The sequence below is a fragment of the Ceraceosorus guamensis genome, assembly GCF_003144195.1.
Source record: "Ceraceosorus guamensis strain MCA 4658 unplaced genomic scaffold IE81scaffold_71, whole genome shotgun sequence".
Lineage (NCBI taxonomy): Eukaryota > Fungi > Basidiomycota > Exobasidiomycetes > Ceraceosorales > Ceraceosoraceae > Ceraceosorus > Ceraceosorus guamensis.
In genome coordinates this window covers 36,424-48,844 of record NW_020290066.1, presented here as the reverse complement: position 1 = coordinate 48,844, position 12,421 = coordinate 36,424, and the positions used below count along the sequence as shown (strand labels likewise).

Genomic DNA, 12,421 nt, shown 5'->3' with positions numbered 1-12,421 from the left:
CTTGGCGTGAGACAGAACGAGACATCGTGAAGGAGGTGAGAAGGTCGTGCGTGTATCATCAGGCGATGCGAAAAGCGTCTACCAGGGAGGAACACCAACGGCGCTACCGTAGACCGAGCCGTCGACGCCACCAATGGTGAGAGCAGCGTTGATGACACCGGCGATACCCTCACCGGCAACGAGACCAGCAGCAACGGAGTAACCGTACAGGTCGGCAGTCCTCGCACTGCGTCGTCGCCAGAAGTCGAGGAAGACGGCACCAGCAGCCATGGCCAGAGGCACATAGATCTGAGGAATGACAAACGACAAACCAATTGCGTTGGCGTTGGGGACGTAGCCGTGGTACTTGGCGGGGATCCAGAAGTACTTGGCGACAACGGTGAGGGAGAAGAAGGATCCAAGGAAGATGGCGGTGAGACCGGAAGACAAGCTGACGGGCAGCTTGTCGGCGGTGACGGCGACTGCAACTGCTTGCCAGGCTGCAACGGAGGGAACGCTAAAGGCGCACTCATCGATGTTGGCGTCGTTGATGCATGGGTACGCCTTGCTGAAGAGGACAAAGAGACCGACCGACAGAGGAATGGCTGGGATGGAACCCAGCAGCTGGGCCCAGAACTGAGCCTTGGGGCTCGCGCGCAGCCAGTGTCCAGTCTTGAGATCACCGATCATGTCGACGGCGTGCGCAGCAGCAGATGAGGCAATGGAACCACCGATCAAGTTTTCAAGTTGAGCCTTTTGGACCTCAAGACCTTGAGCCTTGGAGACACCACCGAGGATGAGCTGAGAAGCCTTGGCAACGGCAGTGAGGGGGTTAGTGTCCGTCGTACCACTGCATTGGCAGCCAATGAAGGAGAAGATGAAGGCGAGGATGATGGCGAGAATGCAAGTGCCTGGGTTCATGTCGAATTGCAGGTTGCAAACGATGACGGTGAAGATGATGGAGGCGACGATGCCGGCGGCCCAGTAGTACCACTTGACTTGCTCACTGTCGGGTGCAGGGTCCTCGATCTCGCCTTCGAACTTGCGAACGGGACGGCGGCGGATAGAGTCCATGGTGGAGAGGTAAGCGTTGCGGAAGCCACGGTAGATTGTGGGAGCGTTGCAGGCGATTTCGGTAAGCGAGACCATCAACATGATCATGACACCGGGCCAAAGCAGCCAGTAGCGAGGAGACGCATCCTTGATGTCCATCGTAGAAGGCTTGTAGCTCATGGAGGTGAACGAGTAAGCGTTCATGGGCGACATTTCCTCGAGGATCCTGCCCTTTGCTTCACCGGTCGCGATGAGAGAAGGTCCGATAATGCCCCATGCCATGAAAGCACCGAGGAGGAAGCTGAGGGATGCGTTGGTTCCGGCGAGCATACCAGCGCCAACGTAAGCAGGCGTCCATTCCCAGTACCAGCCCCAGTTCTCTACGGCGAGGGCGCGGCGCCAACCCCAGGTGTGGAGCCAGTAGAAGACGTGCCAGTCCAGAAGGATGCCGGAGGCGTACTGGTTGACCGTGGTCCAGGTCATGGCAGAGAAGAAGGTGATGACGAGGACCTTGACCTTGTTCATGGCAACCTTGGCACCACCGATGGAGTGAAGGGATCGGATGGTGATGGCGGTGGCGGTAGGCGAAGGGAAGATCAGCTTCTGCTTCAGGATGTAGAACTTGCGCAGGGGGATGGCGAAGAAGCATCCGTAGAAAGCAGAGACAGCCGAGAAGGTGATGAGACGGCCAAAGTCACCAGTCGGCGTGGTGAGCAAGCCAAGACGGTACATGGCAGGGACGGCAGCAACGAACATGGACGAGAGACCAGAGGAGGCGGTGGCGGCTGATTGCACGCACACGTTCTCCTTGGGGCCGAAAGAGCCACCACCGAGGTAGGTGGGCAAAGTCTTGGCCATGAGGGCGATGACACCGAAGCCGAGGATACCGCCGAACAGGGAGCCGGAGAAGGTGAAACCGGTCTTGAGACCGAGATAGACGTTGCTTGCACCAATGACCATACCGAGTGCGGTACCAACGACGATGGCACGAATGGTGAGCTGGTAGTCTTCATGGGGCAGAGTCTCTTCGGGGAAGGGGTTGCCAGCCATAAGATCTGCGGTGGTCATGCGTTCTGTTGACTCATCGTATTGACCTTCTGCTTGATGAACATCCTTCTCGTAGGACAAAGCTTCAGGAGCTGGAGTCTTTTCGTCGACGTAAGCTTCCTTTTCGTTGAGGGAGGGCGTTCGATCCTCACGAGGCAGCGCCTCGATCTCGGACGTCACCTGCTCGGGCTTTTGCGACATGGCGACGACGAAGGATGGGGGGAAGGGTGGAGGACTGAGAGGGAAGCTGTATCTACCTTGCGTACTCGAGAGGGAAGGGGTGAGACAGGGAGAAGATGGAAGGGAGGTGAAGGGGAGGGATGATCCTTAGATGAAGAGATCGGGGACGATAGAACAACGAGGGTACCCTGCCATTTATATACCTCATCCACACGACTGACAAGAGAGCGACATGCGTGGATGGGCTGATTGGAGGCAGAGCGAGAGGTAAGGTGCACCGGGTACCGCTATCGCACCACCGAATTGCGCAATCTCTGCGGTCCAACAGCGCTCCAGTGCCCTGCTCCATTGCCTCATTGCCTTTCAGCATCCTTCGGCAGCCTAGTGCAAGATGAAGCCGGACCTGCGCCCGGCCCAGCACTTCCTTTGCTGGTGGCTGATGACTATTGTCCAAGGCTTCTGGACTGCTCCGGTGCTGGCGACAGCTGGAGATACGAGGCCCACTTTCTTCTTCTTCCCCACACGCAAGCAAGCAAGCGAGGCAGCTAGCAGCAGCAGCCACCGGACCAACCTGTCGAGAAGGGGATCGCTTCTCCCAGGCTGGATGCCAGGAGCGGCAATGCCTGGACGAACGCAACTGCTGGTTATCTCGCGTTCTCGCCCGCGGATGCACGAGTTGGCTAAGGTGAAGATATCGCAGTTGGGAGGGCTGCAGCTTTGCCAGGTCGTGTGCTCCTGCCACGACCCGAGCTTCAACGGCGCATCAGCTCTTTCATGCATGATGTACACCAAGACGCGCTAGCGAGGGCGCGGCAAAAAGGCCTAGAGCGGAGTTCCACGGTTCCAGCTGCGGGCCAGCCATCACCGCGGCAGCGTCAGCCTAGTGTTCCGTTCGTGATTCACATTCAAGATTCCACTTTGTACTCGGCGGCTACGGGAAAAGTCCGGCTGTGGCAAGACGGGATTATCGCCTGGCTACACATGCAGCACAGGCTCTGGTCCAACCCTCCCACCTAGCTCGTCTCGCACTTCGCTTGGCGGTTGGGAAGAGGGTCTGCGGCTGGAGGTTCATCTCTTTCGGCTATCTTGAGCTCATGTACTCGCTTCCGCCGCGCCGATACGCTCCACTTCTAGCCGCTATAGATGCTCTCCATGCAATTCCGATAGCGCGAGCCTGACTCTGCTCGAAACTCTTTCATGAGGTACGTGCACTCACGACTGGGATCTCGCAAGACCTCTTATCTTGTCTCGGCCTGGTCTCCGTGCATTTCGAGATGAAAAACGTGAGCGGTACATCGACAGCACGTTGATTGAGCTATAGTTGAGCAACGCGAGATGCTGATAAGGTTCGCCAATTGGCGCAGCCAAGCAAAAGCTAAACGAGCTTGCTTCGGCGGGGCAGTCGTGAGGTCCATGCCGTGACAGAATATGTGCTGATTGACCAAGTCACGAGTGTGGGTGCGCATCTCACAAAGTGCGAATGATTCAAGATTGTGATTGATCCCTGATCGCCGACTGCGTTGCTTTCCGCTCTGGATGACCTAGCAGGCTTCTGGAAGGCGTGGGCACAATTCATTCAGCAGCACTTGGCGGCGACGTTGCTCGAGCCAGTCAGTCACCCATGAGCCGGATGCCAGACCGTACGTACGACGCTGCTACCCACGGCCAGACTCAGTTCCCTTGCTAGAAATCGGGCGCTCCTGCCATCTGGCTCTCATCAATGATAAAGAACGGGTCTGTTTCACGATGATGCTGGACCGACACCAACCTCAATAGGACGCCACAACGGCTCAATTTGTGCCTGACACAGGCACACGACAGGCAACTCTCCGAAGCACGCGGTCGCACGATGTCGAGACGTTCATGGACAAACGTGAGGAAACAGGTTGGTCGAGCTCGCATGACAAGTGGCTTGCGCGGTGGTGCACCACCGCATCTACAGGCGAGACAGAACACAGCCTACTGGCCCGATATGGACACTCACACGACAGGTGGAATTCAAATTGCAGCAAGGCATCACGAAAGCCCGCCTTTGCCCACCCAGCTGCTGGCGTGAGAAGCGAGAAGCGAGTCGTTCCTAGCTCTCTCATCACTCATTGCTGCCTGCTCTCTCGACTCCGCCGCGGATCCTGCTGCTTGCTGCAAGCTCACCTTCGCTCTTCACGCCGTTTTGCCCGCCGGTCCAGGTCCAGAGTCCGCATATCAGCAAGGATGTGCAGATCCACCTTTGGAGCCCGAGCGAGCAGGTACTCGGCCTGTGTTGCCGAGACTGCCAACGCTTCAGTTCCGCCTTTTCGCGCTAATGCGCGAGGTCGTCTGAGCTTCAATCTGAGCGGGCAAACGACTGCCGCGCAGATAACACCAAAAGACCCTGGGAAGCCCTGCGCTTTGCCTTACGTGCTTTACTCTTCGGATCCCTGCCGAATAGGCAGACTGACAAACCGCATGGTCTCACTTCAATTGGCGGAAGTGCTTGCGCTCCCATGCCATCCAGGGATCTGCCTTGCTTCTGCGGGCTCACACTCCTTGTGTATACCGCCGTCCGCAGGAACACAGCAGAAGTGTCGCTGAATCGCACTTCTTCTTCCTAATGATCGCTTTGGGAGCTGGCACCAGCAGTGCGGCTTCAGCCGGAGGCGTGGTGCTCTCGAGTTGCTGAAATCGTTCGTTGCCACTATCTCGATCGAAATGTGGCCCTGCAGAGCTCTTGGAGTCACAAGTCCACTCAATGAGTATTCGGTGCCTCGGTCGTCCGACTTCACTGGCGAGGAAAGTCGAGTGGAACGAACGCCTTAGCTTGGGGCAGCACGCGATGACTGGCCGGCAGGATTCACTGCAGAGGAAGAACCACGAGGTCCGTTCTTGACTTGTCGGTGCAAGTCTCGGTGGACCGTGGACGAGTCTCGACGCGGCAAGTGCTCTGGGGACACTCGCGAAGCGCCTTCCAGTCGTAGAATCAGCCCCTCGGTCTTTCCACGGACATGCAGCCGTTTTGCCCGTCGAGCCATGCACGCTGTCATGCGAGCGCAAGTGCAGTGCATCCATCGCACCTATGAGGAACGCACTTCGGACTTGACGTGTGGAAGTGCTACCCACCACGCTCGACCGATACGTTTGCTTATCTGTCGCGCAAGACTGTGTCACACGTTCTGCTTTCATGCAAGATATCTTCAAGGTTATGTCACGGTCGTTATCCAAGATTCAATGGCATGACCGGTCATGCTGTTCGTCAAAGGCCGACTGGCGCCATTTGCCACCGTCCAGACTTCTTCCAATCCGTGCGTTCTTGCGTGCTCGCCACCTGCCGAAGCGGGACCAGAGGCCCGTCTGCTCGGGCTTATGCGCGCCAAGCCACAGTGTGCTGTCCCACATCCGCAAGAGGCACCTCTTCTTCGCAAAGCTGCAAGTCACGCGGACCAAGCGGTGGGTCTTCCGTGCGGACATCATCGTTTCCTCGCAAGGCCGAGGCAATGAGGGAGCGCATGACATCGCGCAAGATGATTGGGCACTCGCATGCGAGGTCACTTGTCTCATCTCCCTGCTGGCCTGCTCTGCGCAGTGCGGGGAAATGCGTCGCAACGAAGCATTGCAGGTGGATGTGTGGTGGCGTTTGGAGTCTGGATATGCGCACGGCTACAAACGGTAGGTCAAATGCCGTGACGCCTACGACGACCGCTCTCTCTGGAGATCAGCGAAATCCGTTATCTCGGAAAAGTAGCTCTGACCGGTCAGAGGGGTTGCGGTGCACCTCGAAAGAATGTGTTGAAAGCAGCTGGCGATGAATGGGAGATTTGATCGTTGTCGTATGAAGGCCTGCTGATGTCTCACAATTGACCGAGAAAGGCACTTGTGCTGGCGCTGTGGGATGGACCGGTCGAGGAGCCATAGAAAGGGACCTCTCGGTGCGACGAAGCATCCCAGTGCTTTGTCGGTGAGGTCAGAATGGCAGGTTAGAAGAGCAGTGAGAGGGAATTCTTCTACCTTTCGAGGGGCGACGAAAGTAGCCTAGCGAGTGGCCGCATCTCCCAGACCCCCCCCCCCCCCCCCCCCCCCCCCCCCCCCCCCCCCCCCCCCCCCCCCCTCTGTCGCGACCTCCTCCAAAGCGACGTCCTTTACCGCCTACTTCACCGCGTAGCCGTTCAAGAAAGGCCTCTTCTCTTCCCATCCGCAAAGTCGCTTCCGCGCGATTCAAATCCTCATCATCATCGCTGGCACACCTCGCGGGCGCCTTGGGAGAATTTTCTTCTTTCGATATTCAGGCGACGACGCCGAGGAACCGGGTATCGATGAGGTAGAACCAGACCCCCAGCCTCTGTTCATCCAACGCTCTTTGGCGCGCGAGTGCCTGTTGATCAGCAACATTGTCGACCGCGACCGCAGCTCGACCGCATCGGAGCGCTTGTTAGAATGATCCGAAACGGTTGCGTCAACATGTAGCCCGAGCATCGAATCGTCCACATTGGCCGCAGCTCACCTCGACATCTCTTTTCCGACCAATGTGGAAGCTTCTCAACGCGTCCACCGTCTTATTATACTGCTTGAAGAAATCTTCGAGCTTCTGATTTCTGCTCTCAATGATCTGGGCCGCGCCAGCATGATTGGGCTCCTGGATGTCTCTTCTGCGATGAGGGCCTCCTCCAGGGGCAGCAGCTGCTGGAACTGCCGATTTGGACTGATTTGGATCGTAGATCTCCTTGAAAGAACGGTGACCTTTCTTAAGCTCCTCAAACGACTTCCAACGCCGATCGATCTGCTGGACAGGCTGTACTACGTCTCTAGTTCCAATTGGCTCTTCGCCGCCCCGCGCATGACCTGGGGGCGTTTTGGGTGTTTTGGGCTTGCCCGCAAGCTTCTGCTGCTGGCGATGCCGCTCCATTGCCCGTTCAAATTCCTTCGCCTGCCGCTGCTGCTCTTGCTGCTGTCGGCATGCCTGCGAGTACTGGTTCGGGAAACCGCAATCGTCTCTGCGAAGCAGGGAAGCTTGAAAGTCTCTCGAGGCGGCATGTCGGGCCTCGATCGTCGAAGCGCGCTCCTCGATTTCCCTCCGATGACGAGGACCGGACTTGGCTGCGCGCATCTTTTTCAGATATTCCTTATTTTCCTTCAACAGCTTTTGGCGATCGCGAAGATTCTGCTCGGCTTGCTCCCAGGTGGTTTGACGGGCTTGGAGCACCTCTGCCTGCCAAACTCCCTCCTGTGGCTGAGGGCTTCTCTTGCCAAAACCCGATTCAGCGGTAGTAGGGGAGGCTACCGCGGTATGCCCGTCGCGAGCTTCGAGCGCCTCAGCGTCGAGCTGCAGAGGGAAGAGGCAGAAGCAGGTAAGGCAATGTAAGCGGGACCCAAGCACGCATCTTGCTCGCTTACCTTGACGCCTTGCTTAGAGCGTCGATCCAGATGAAGCGTTCCAGGCGCGAGACCCGCTCCGCCAAATCTGCTTGCTTCGTGCATCGCTGATCTCTCGACGCGCCCTTTCTCCTCTGCCGTGGCGAGATGATTGGCGAACGGATTGACAAAGCCGGTACCACTTTTGGTTGGCCCCACCCCAGAGCCTTGACCTTGGTTATGGTGCTCATGCTTGTGCTTGTACTTCTTGACCGTCTTTTCGGGATCAGACTCCTCTGATTTCTTGCCAGGTGTATGAGCACGAGCTTCAAGCGAGCCGGCTCCGTCCTGAAGTGCAAGACTTGACGAGCGGGTCAGACATGGGCAGCGTGCGCCATTCGCCTTCGCATTGTTTTGTTACTCACGTCCACGCCGGGCTCAGATCGACGATCCAAATGGTAGGCTCCGCCTCCGGTGCGTCCCATGGGAATGAAACTTTGATCGAACATTGGCGTTTTTGCCCCCCTGACGACCGGTTTGTCACCTCTTCCCCCGGTGTGACCGTTGGGCAAACCGTTCCAGGCACCGTTCGGATTGTACGGCGACCGAGACGCCGTCGTCTTTGTTCTTCCAGGCTCCGGCTCAAGGCGCTCAGGACCAATGCCCCAGTTGAACGTCTCGCTCTGCTTCTTGTGAGGCAGCTCGCCGAGACTTTCTCGGCCTGGACCAAAGCTTTTGGGCGTATGACCCCCATTCTTCTTCCCGGGCTCATTGTCAAAGTTTGCAGGAACATAGCCTGAACCGTGCCCTTTGTCATGGTTCGTCTCGCTAGGATGTCCCGATCCATTATGCTTGAGTCCTTCTGGCATCTTGAACGGCTCTTGATTGTACTTTTCGGGACCCGGCGTCATAGCCTTGAAGGTTTCTTTCTCTCTGCTACTGTGCGTGGGATCGTACTTTGCTGCAGGAAATCCTTGGGGACGAGGATCGCGAGCCTGAAGCGAATTCTTCTGCGCCTGCGAAAATACGGGGCACGATGGATGGCAGGCGCAACTCAAGAGACGGACGCTTCACGCAAATAACGACGAAAGCTACTCACGCTAATTTCAGGACTATTGTGATTGTCGGGCAAGGTGACTGGGAAGGCAGCCGCTAGCCCGGCTCTACGGATGCAAACATCAAGTGAGCGTAAGAAGGAGTGCGCTTTGGGAGCTGGAGCTAACACTCACAGAACGGCCAGCGCGAAGGTGACAGAGTTGACCTGCATTCTTGACGAATGTTTGATGTGACTTGTGAAGAATTATAGCGGAATGACGCAGCGAGATTGATGGAAGCTATTTGAAGCGTACTGCTCTGAAGGCAGGTGCGACCAGCACAGACCTGCTGTGAAGGTGAGGATGTCGCGAATAGGATGATTCGGAGGAGAGGTTGGTGGCAGACGACAAGAGGTGGCTGAGCGCAACGGGGACTCTTGCGAGGATAACGAAGCCCTTCTTATACGCCACTCGACGCTCAAGCTCGAGGTCCCTACTGTTGTTGTTGTTGTGCAGCCGCTGAGAGCCAGCTCTGTAAGCATATTTTGCGACTCATCGCACACGAACGCAAAGACATTGGAAAGCTTATGCAGCAGCCCTGAAGCAGGTTACAGAAGAGGCGCCCAGGCGGTTGTAGTTGTTTTCTGCCGTAAGGACTGAGTAGCTTGAGCGCCCTGAGCTGTGTTTGCCAGGTAAAAGAGGTTTGTCCATTGCGCCAGGGGCGGGCCAAAGAGCCTAGGAGACGCCATCTCAAAACATCTCAGGCACCACGGGCCACCGCGGTCTTGGCGACGTTGAATTCTGATGTAGATGCCAGTGTGAGTATATTACCACGCTTCTCACAAAGCTTCGTCGTCGTTGGCTGAGTCTTGCTTGCTCCCTCTCGGCGAAATGCCAGCCAAGCAAGCGTGAATGCTGGGGGAAGGGCGGATGAAAGCGCCAAAGCACGCGGATGTGGGCGTTCGCCTCTTGGTTCACGATTGGCGTGCACTGGGCGCCACGGCTGCGCGAGCGCCCGCACATGATTGCCCAAACCCCAAAGTCCCGTTCTCACTCTTGCCTGCGGTCAAGGATGCATGTAAGCGGCCGGGCGTGCTGAGCGCGCTGGCCCTTCACAATCTTCCGGCCATTTCTCAGCCTGGTACGGTGCAGTGCGACATGCCTCGCAAAGCCAAAAGTTGCGAGAACTATCGCATCTTTGCTGGCAACACGATCGGCACGTACAGCCTCGGCGCACCAGGGATGCGCCCAATAAACACCCAGAGTGCCAAATCTCGATCTGGCCACTTCGTTGCTGATGTTTTGTCGCGGCATCTCCGGCGACATTTCGAGGGTAGTGCGTTGCAATCACCTTGTGTTCAGGGTGTTTTCTGCCCTAGCTTGGCAAACAAGGCGCGTCTTGTTCAGCCTTTGGAGTCACAGCAGCGTTTCGAGCGCCAGAGCTAGGCTACATTGCATGGGACGGCGCACTCAATGCTGGCCGCTTTGGATCTTCACTGCGCCCTTCTCGCCCATTCAGCTCGCGTTCGATTCAGAGAGGTTCTAGTGTCTTTCCTGTTGAGCGAATGACTGAGCATCACGCTCATCTAGTGGCAACATCAGATCCGTATTCGTGCATTCTTTGATCGTGATGGAGATCGAGAGCTGAGGAGCGCGTGTCCGCGTGAACACGGGCTCGATTCCGATTTCAAATCGTGAATTCATCGAGACCCTAAGGCGCGTTTGCGCGCCAGGCGGGCGAAGAGTCGATCACGTGTCGTGCGGCAGCTAGCGCGAGCGCGTGAGCATCCAACACCCGCGCCCCGACGCTTGACTCAAGACTCCCAGCTTCTGACTGCGGAGAAGGCAAAATATCTACGCACCTGCCATCACATCATAAAAGGATGAAGCTTGATCATGCTGGATGCGCGACTCAATGCGCATGTTTCTGGAGCGGATAGGTCATTCTCATGAAGCTGAATCTTGGGACAAGATTCTCATAGCTATAGAGTCGGAGCACATCAAAGACACGGCGCACGGCGCAGGAGCGGGAATTGGGTCCTGGATGTATCGAGACAGTCACGAGTCGTACGGACGAAGGGTAGCAGTCGGAAAGACTCGTGATGAGCGGCTCGCATTGAAACTCTTGTGAGCGCTATGCTTGCATTCGCTCTTCGTCTCCAGAGTCGTCGGCAAGCAGGTCAACGACGGGCGTAATATCGGGCAAGTTGAATCTGCTTCTAGTAGCCCTGACATCCAACTTTGCCTGTTCCCACTCATCTTGAAGTCTCTCGCGCTCTGCGCTCAGGTGTTCTTGCTCCTCTTCGAACTTTTCTTCTATCTTGCGCAAATGAGCTTGATGCTTCTTTTCCTTGTTCTGCATCGAAATGGTGTGTCGGCGAATCGCTTCATCCCTCTCCTCTTCTTTCGCATCCGGAATTTCTTCCCTGCGAAGACAGAGCCAAAATCTCAGAATGGAGCGCGCCACGCACGGGCATGCAGTGCCACCTCGATTTTTGAAACTCACTGACGCGCCCAAATCTTGCGCAAGCGCTGATACTTGTCCGCTTCGTCCCTCAGACATTTCTCAAGGATGCTTTTGCCAGAATTTGCTTGGTCAGCGCGTCTACGCTGCTGTTCCACTTCGGGCTTGACGATGGCCGAGTCGTCATCTTGCTCGTCGTCGATCGCATCCTGCGCATGAGCCCTCGCCATAGCCCTCGCCATCTGCGCCTTGTCGTCTTGGAGCGCCGCAAGCTGAGCTGCGGTCCTCCTAGGCAAAAACCCCTGCTCCTCCACACTGTCGTCCTCTTCAGCTGGCCTGACCTTACATTCAGTCACCTTCTCCTTGCAGTCCAAAGCCTCGAGGAAGCCAGATCCGTTTGTAGTGGAGCTCAACTCGATGACGGTGCGCTCCAAGGAAGCTCGTACGGGTTCCACATCTGTAGCACTGCTATTGCAACGATCAGATGGACGAGGCGCTCCATGACGCTGCAACAAGGCCGAGACGTTGATCTCGTCCTCGGTCGTGCGTTTGCGCTTGCCGGGCGAAGAACCCAAAAGGCCACCGCGTTGGTCGACTTGAACGCCCTCATCTAGTCCGACTGGAGGAATCGATTGCGAAGTGGTTTGAAGACTCAATTCTTCCCCGGTCAGCTGAGCATCACCTTCGATGTGGAGCAGCTTGAACCTGTGGCACGGACTGTCGGCCCATTGCACATCTCTCCCGTTGCGTCTAGAAGCGAGACCCAGATAAATGGAGAATGTCGTCGTCTGTCAGCGAAACAGCGGTGTGGATAGAATGCTGCGTCAGCAGAGGTTGGAGACATCTTTAAAAGTGAGACTCACAGATGCAGAAGTGCTAAAGGCATACAGATGGCCTTTGACCTCGCCATTCAAACGTCCTAATTCGATGCTCTGTCGACGCAGGAGAGGATCCTTAAAGTTGACTCTGCGGAACAGCTCATCGCCATCCGCATTGGTATGCTCGACGTAGACCATAAAAGGGACGGGGCACCTAAAGCCAGCTTCAACAGGGCTATACTCCACTATCCACATCATATCCTCCTCGATCGGTGCGACATAGCTGGCCGACACCGAACAAGGGACCTTTTCGTGCATGGGACTTGCTGTACGACCGCTGTGACGGTTCTGGTGACCAGCTTGCAGCTCTTCTGCTTCCTCTTCGCTCTCGCTCTCGTCTGCGTCGCCGCCTCTTCGAGGATTCGTAGAATGCTTGCCAACGTCGCCGTCAGAAATGTCGCAGCCGTGACGAATGGGATGGATGTCATGAATAGCGAGATACTTGGCTGATCGTCCATCCAGTG

General features: G+C 56.6%; 4 protein-coding genes across 4 annotated transcripts; 2 read left to right on the top strand and 2 right to left on the bottom strand.

The window, feature by feature from the left end:
• Positions 1 to 78: 78 nt before the first annotated feature.
• On the bottom strand, positions 79 to 2,100 carry IE81DRAFT_293568 (OPT superfamily oligopeptide transporter; the record flags this gene model as incomplete). The annotated part of the gene is made up of 1 exon (XM_025512001.1): positions 79 to 2,100. One exon carries the CDS (start codon positions 2,098 to 2,100, stop codon positions 79 to 81), a length of 2,022 nt encoding a protein of 673 aa, XP_025367487.1.
• A 1,823-nt stretch (positions 2,101 to 3,923) lies between these two features.
• Positions 3,924 to 5,149, top strand: IE81DRAFT_232573 (hypothetical protein). The gene has a single exon (XM_025511134.1). The coding sequence runs from the start codon at positions 4,123 to 4,125 to the stop codon at positions 4,828 to 4,830; it is 708 nt and encodes a 235-aa protein (XP_025367486.1). The 5' UTR covers positions 3,924 to 4,122; the 3' UTR covers positions 4,831 to 5,149.
• Positions 5,150 to 5,452: 303 nt separating this feature from the next.
• IE81DRAFT_325680 (hypothetical protein) lies at positions 5,453 to 6,296 on the top strand. The gene has a single exon (XM_025514598.1). The coding sequence runs from the start codon at positions 5,469 to 5,471 to the stop codon at positions 6,039 to 6,041; it is 573 nt and encodes a 190-aa protein (XP_025367485.1). The 5' UTR covers positions 5,453 to 5,468; the 3' UTR covers positions 6,042 to 6,296.
• Positions 6,297 to 7,831: 1,535 nt separating this feature from the next.
• On the bottom strand, positions 7,832 to 9,187 carry IE81DRAFT_232564 (hypothetical protein). Its single transcript, XM_025511133.1, has 3 exons — positions 8,811 to 9,187; positions 8,681 to 8,744; positions 7,832 to 8,597 (listed from the first exon to the last, which is right to left on the bottom strand). Exons 1-3 carry the CDS (start codon positions 8,846 to 8,848, stop codon positions 7,956 to 7,958), a joined length of 744 nt encoding a protein of 247 aa, XP_025367484.1. The 5' UTR covers positions 8,849 to 9,187; the 3' UTR covers positions 7,832 to 7,955.
• Positions 9,188 to 12,421: the final 3,234 nt, after the last annotated feature.